The sequence below is a fragment of the Apaloderma vittatum genome, unplaced genomic scaffold (genome assembly GCF_000703405.1).
Source record: "Apaloderma vittatum isolate BGI_N311 unplaced genomic scaffold, ASM70340v1 scaffold13850, whole genome shotgun sequence".
Classification (NCBI taxonomy): domain Eukaryota; kingdom Metazoa; phylum Chordata; class Aves; order Trogoniformes; family Trogonidae; genus Apaloderma; species Apaloderma vittatum.
In genome coordinates, this window is record NW_009696269.1 from 1,380 (window position 1) to 7,506 (window position 6,127).

Sequence of the window (6,127 nt, forward strand, 5' to 3'; positions counted from 1 at the left end):
CACGATCCCCCGGACCTGTCCCCCCCCAGGCGACAGCGCCACGATTCCCCGGACCTGTCACCTCCCAGGCGACAGCGCCACGATTCCCCGGACCTGTCACCTCCCAGGCGACAGCGTCACGACTCCCCCGACCTCTCCCCACCAAGACGGAAGCGCCACGACTCCCCGGACCTGTCCCCTCCCAGGCGGCAGCGCCACGACTCTCCGGACCTGTCACCTCCCAGGCGGCAGCGCCACGACTCCCCGGACCTGTCACCTCCCAGGCGACAGCGCCACGACTCCCCAGATGTCTCTCCAAAGAGAGTGGGATCAGCAGCGGGGAAGAAGGGCTGCAAAACCACGGAGAAGTCACAGTCAGGAGGAGTCCCAAGAGAGCAATCTCAGCTCAGGCATGGCATCTCTGACAAGTCCTTTTCACGTCAGAAGCGTCAGGCTACTCCGCAGCTGTCCCCTCCTTGGAAGAGGACGTGTGGTTCTGACTCGGATTCGTCACCACCTCAGAAAAAGAGAACTGGGTCACCTAGCCTGAAAAAGCAAAGCAGAACAAGAGGTGAGTGTGTGTAAGAGTTTGCTCTGTTGGTCCTGTGCTTTGCTGGCTGCCAGCTCTCTGGCCACATTTGCACGCTCCAGAGGTGGGTGCTGTGGAATGAGTTGTCTGAGATCACGGAATGATAGCAGATAGGTTGTCGTTTCTCTTGCTATGGCTAGTTCCTGTCATCCTTTTTTATTTTTTTCATCAGCTGGGCTAGAATGAACCAGAGAGTTAGCTGCCTAAGGCTTAAACATGTTTAAAAGTTTAAGCCCTGTCTCTGGGCAGTACGTGCTCAGAAGGAGGAGAGTTCCCAGACTCTTGTCACTTACTCGTCTTTTCCATGCAGCTTGCTCTCTCTTAAGGTCTTGATTTTCCTAGGAGTTAATCTCAAATGCCACCGCGTTTAGTCTCTTTGCAAGACTAATTCTGTAGTTTTTAGTTAGTATATGTCTTTTCTGCAGGTGCTTCTCCAGCCACAAAAAAGCTCAGCCAGGTGCCCTCGCCTCAGAGGTGCCTGAGGCACGACTCTGACCCTCCTTCTCCCCGGAGGGGTACCTGGGATGCTCCTGATGCAGACCGCAGGCTGGGCCGAGTACGCGGCGATTCCCTGAAGCGTGCTCCTCTCAAACAGCGCCTGAGTGAGTCTTCGGACTCCGACTTATCTCCTCCACGACGGCCTCTGCCCGCTGGCAAGGATCAGCTCGGTTCAAGGAGTCCCCCTGACCTCTCACTTCGTCGCCACCGTGACCCTAAGGGCTCTCCCAAGAAGGTAAGTGCGTCACCTCTCCTTTCAGGCTGTGGATCGCTTTCCATTGGTACAAAACTCTGGAAGTCTGCACAGATTGCAGAGTAGAAATTTCGTATACGTCATGGGTGCAGCCGTTCCAGAGCCTCTGCTTGCGGTAAGAGGCAGCGTGAGGGAGGAGCGCTGCCTCAGCCCACACTGTTCCTGCAGCTCAGGGCAGGCTTTTGCTGAGGGTGCTGGCAAAGCGGCTTTCTGACATGGCTGTGTCTGCTGACAGGGCTCTCTTGGTTTTGGGCTGCCCGCTCGTCAAGCCTCTAGATCAGTGGAGGGCTCTCAGCTAACGAGAAATGTGGTTTCTGTTGGATTTACAGGCAAACACGATGTCATCTGGGATCAAGGCTGGCTTGGTGTCGGCTGATGTGCTGCGCAGGGAACAGCAGGAGCTCAGGAGGCACGAGAGAAATAACAAGCACTTGGAAGGTAAGGGTGTAGAGACACTGCACGAGCACCAGCTCGCTTTCTTCTTCCCTCCTTTGAGTGATCTGATGCTGCGTCGGGCCCCGGCGTTAGGGTGCTCGTGGAGAGCATCGCTGTGGAGCTGTGTCTAGATGTGCTGATGGGCTCCTTGGGCAGGGTCACGGAGCCTCTGAACTGAAAGGCTTCCAAACGGTGGTTTTGGAGCAATGCCAGTGAAATCATAGGAAGGGGGAGACGCTTTTTCTCTCGCTTGCCCCATCTGCAAGTCTGAAGAGGCCAACTGATGCTCAGAGAGCTCAGGGTATGAGCGTGGCTGCGTAGGGTGGTAGCTAAGAGCAGATGTGGTCCTGCCTGGTTTTGGATGACAAGCTCTTTCAGATGCTAGAGCAAATAGAAGGAAAAACTGTTGAAACGAGTCCGTTAACTGTTGAATTGTCTGGAGACGATGAAGTGTTCCAAAATGCGTGACTCGAAGCATCTGCCCTCTCCAGAGGAATCCAGACATGCTGAGACAGTTTTCCGAGACAAGTCGGGCCGCAGGAGGGACCTGGAGCAGGAGCGGCTGGAGCAGAGGCAGAAAGCCGAAGCCAAGTCTGAGAGAGACGAGCAGTACGCCAGATGGGGAAAAGGGTAAGGTTCTCTGGAGCTCCCAGGCACGGCCTTTGGGTTTCCCTGCTTCTTAGCCCAGATTTGCCACCGCAGTCAGTGTCAGTGGCACGTCGCTTTGGTCTCAGTTAGTGTTCCACATGTCTTGGACAACCTTGAGCATGGATGTGCGCTGGGGATGCTGCGCACACGGTGGGAGTTCAGAGCCCTCATCTGTCCTGCAAACCGAGCGAGTGCCAGTAAGTGGCCGCTGGGTTGTGGAGTGGAGCTCTGCGTCTGTTTGCAGGCTGGCACAGGACAGGCAGCAGCAGCAGAACGTGGAAGACGCAGTAAAGGAGATGCAGAAGCCGTTGGCGCGGTACATTGACGACGAGGATCTGGATCGGATGCTGCGGGAACAAGAGAGAGAGGGAGACCCCATGGCTGACTTCATCAAAAAAAGGAAGGCCAAAGAGAACAAGGAGAAGAAAGGTGCGGAGGTCGAGTTGCACTAGCGTAGGGCTTAATGCTCTGGCAGCATGAGAATGCAGCTGTTGTTGCAGATACAGCTGCCAGAGCGGCCTGGTTCGAAAGGGCTCCTTGTTAACTCCTCGCTCTTTCTGTTTGTAGAAAAACCTCGGTACAAGGGGCCAGCACCTCCACTCAACAGGTTTAATATATGGCCTGGCCATCGCTGGGATGGGGTGGACAGGTCCATCGCTGGGATGGTGTGGACAGGTACGTGTGCCTGACGCGGCAGCGGGCTACCGTCCTGGTGAAAGCAGACGAGCTCTTGCTCCAAAGAGTTCGCCCTGTGAGGAGCTCCAGGCGAGCGGGCTGGTTGGCAGTAGTCAGCGTGGATGTCTTGGGTTACCAGTTAAAGTAGCGGAAAACTCATGATGTCTGGGAAGACAGACATCTCTCTCAGAAGAGACTCTGTGCGGCCACCCATGGTGTGCTTGCTGTTACTTCGTAGGTCCAACGGGTTCGAGGCGCAGCACTTTGCTCGGCTCGCCAACAAGAAGGCGGTGCAGGAGCTGGCATACAAGTGGAGTGTTGAGGACATGTAGTCAGAGCCGCGCCCTCGATCCGACGCTGCAGAGCTGCGAGGGACGGCTCGCTCGGCCTGGACCAAGCCTGATCCTCAGCGTCCTGCATCGCCGGGGACTGTCTTCTGAGAGACAAGGCTGTGCTGAGAGGCGACCTGCCCACAGAGGCTCTTCCCAGCAGCTGAGGAGGCTGAGTGCGGAGAACTGTGGGGGCCACTGCCTGTGGGAGCAGCTCGGCTCTCAGGCGCTGCCCCGTGAGGTGCCGCACACGCTGGTTTCTAGTCTGTTTAGTTGTTTGTTAAAAAACCATAGGAACTATATGCTGAGTCGTTTTATGCCAAATGCTTTGTCCACTGAGGGTGGCTCCCAAGTCCTCAGGTGTCCTAAATCTCAGGTTTTTCTGCGTGGTGGGAGGATGCTGCACCCTTGATCTCTGGAGGGTTAGTTAACCTCCACCGGTAGGTCAGGCCACTCCAGGACTTGTCTGTGGCTTTGGTTGTGCTCAACTTGTCCCAGAGAGCAGCTAGACCCCAAGACTAGTGAGTACTGTGAGCCAACTGGCCTGTGGGCCGATGTCGGATCCTCCCCGTGTCCTTCCCAGACGCCTCTCGCTTGTGATGGGGTCTGTGGGGCTCGGAGCTGGAGGCCAGGCAGAGAGGTTCTCCTGGTGCCGACCTGACCTGCGAGGAGGCACGTGCAGAAGTAAACAAGGTTCTTCTCATGGGTGTCCCTGGGAGCAGGTGTTAAGTGCAGGCAGTGGTTTCCATGGAGATGCCGTGTCTGCAGGGGTGGTCGGGGCTGGCATCAGCGCTGCTCTTCGCGGCGCTTTTCAAGTGCTGGGGAGGCTTGAGGGCAAGAAGTACGAGGACAGAGTGTTCTCTGGAGCAGCGTTGTGGGACTTCCTTCCCTGGTTTTTACTCTTTGCGTTATGTTTGTAGCAGTCCTGGAATTTGTGTAAACATAACAGCTTTCTTTTTGTACTGGATTTTGTGTGCTGCTGGTTTTTTCCAAGATGGGGAAGCCTCAGCTCTGGCCTCCGCTGTCTGTGGTGCCCTTGGCCAAACAAACCGCACTCCGCCAACGTGTGTCTTGAAGCCGTGTGGGAATGATCCCCTCCCTGAGCAGGACATGGTCCCGCCGGCTTTCCTGGAGCAGACGATACGCTGCAGTGTGTCCCTTGGTGACAGGTGCTCTTCTGATGTCCCTAAACTCCGTGCCACCGCTCCCCACCCGTGGCTGAGGCTGCCGGGGGATGGGGAATGGGCACTCGTTGTAGATCTCGGGGGGGCGAGCGGTGGGATTTTATTTGCTGGGAGAGCCAAGGCGAGGGAAACCGCCTGGAGCGGGTCTCGTTTCTTTTGGGGGAAGGTTTTGCTCACATGGGCCACGTTGCAGCCTGTCGTGCCGGAGGGTGGTTTGGAAGCGTGAGGAAGCGATGAGAGGCTGGAGCCGCTCGCTGCAGCGTATTGACAGCCTGCTCTTCACTTGTGTATTTTTTCCAGTTGCACTCTCCCCTCCTATCATCAAGGTCCTTTCCTTTTTTATTCCATAACTTGAGGCAGCCGCAGCCTTGAGGAGTGGAGTTACATTTGACACGTACTCATTTTTGCTCTCGCTTCTCCGAGTGCTTCTGGAGATGTGCAAAGAAATACTGTGGAATTGCTGATTTCCCCTTAGCGTGGAGAGTTGTTGCCCTGATTAGATGCTCTTACCTGCCTGCCTGCCCTGCGTGGGCGAGAGTGTGCTTCACTTCCAGAGCAGCCCAAGGCGGCAGCTGGCTACCTGGTGTGGCAGGTGGGGTGATCAGCTGCTGCTGAGGGAGGCAGAGCCCTTGCAGTGCCGGTGCCGAGCACAAAACCGTTCCAGTACCTGCAAACAGCGTCAACTTCTGCTCTTGCAACTGGTTTTGAAGGCTGCAGTTTTCAGATCTCAGATTCCACGGGGAGCTCTTGTCAGCGGACGTTACCGTCCTGTATTTATGCACCGTATCTGTTACGTTGGGAATTACAGTTTTCTCTGGATATGTCTGTGTGCAGTAAGAGTAGAGGAGAGGCTGGGTGACACGATGTCAACGAGTTCATGTGCGTCCTCAGTCGGCAGCTGGCTGACTCGGCTGCAGGGGGACTGATAAAATACGGGACCTAAAGTGGTGCATAAGCCTCAGGGAGGGTGGCTCCGCCGAGCGGTTCTGGCCAGGGAGCTGCTGAAGGATCCTCTGGGATGAGGGGGGTGATGGAGACGAAGCGAGCGCCGGCGGGAAGCAGATCTCTTCATCAGTGTTTCTGGAAGGGCAGCAGCCCCGGTCTTGGCATCGAGCGGCAACTTTGATTAGCTTAAACCAAAAAACCCGAGTATTAAAATCTTAATTTAATTTAAAACACTGTCATTCACAGTCATGGCAAACAGCGAGCAGAGTAATTATTATGCAAATGAGGCAGATAGAAAAATGATTAATAATTGCGCAAATTAAAAATTATTGTAAACATCCTGTGACTAGTGATAAGTCCGGGAGGAGTGCGTGCGCAGGAGGCAGCGTTGCTCAGCCAGCTCCTGCATCCTGATTTTCTCATTAGCGGGATTTAATTAGCGAAGGATGTGGAGGCGCCGAGCAGTGCTGGGGGGAGGCCGGGGGTCGGTGTGGGCCGGTGCCCGCTTTTATCTGTTGGGAGAGAGCCAGTGCTGCGGCCACTAGTGCCCAGCGCTCGGGTCACGTCTGGCTCGCAGCTTCCACCTGGGCGG

The 6,127-nt window shown here is 55.7% G+C and overlaps 1 protein-coding gene across 1 annotated transcript in view; it reads left to right on the plus strand.

Annotated features, from left to right (window-relative positions):
* Nucleotides 1-3,409, plus strand: part of BUD13 (BUD13 homolog (S. cerevisiae)) — a gene marked incomplete at its 5' end in the record, with an annotated part of 4,655 nt that extends 1,246 nt beyond the window's left edge. The window contains 7 exons of the mRNA XM_009874199.1: nucleotides 30-550; nucleotides 994-1,301; nucleotides 1,649-1,757; nucleotides 2,246-2,384; nucleotides 2,647-2,831; nucleotides 2,970-3,051; nucleotides 3,316-3,409. Of these exons, the coding sequence (XP_009872501.1) occupies nucleotides 30-550; nucleotides 994-1,301; nucleotides 1,649-1,757; nucleotides 2,246-2,384; nucleotides 2,647-2,831; nucleotides 2,970-3,051; nucleotides 3,316-3,409 (1,438 nt within the window). The remainder of the gene's footprint in view (nucleotides 1-29; nucleotides 551-993; nucleotides 1,302-1,648; nucleotides 1,758-2,245; nucleotides 2,385-2,646; nucleotides 2,832-2,969; nucleotides 3,052-3,315) is intronic.
* Nucleotides 3,410-6,127: the final 2,718 nt, after the last annotated feature.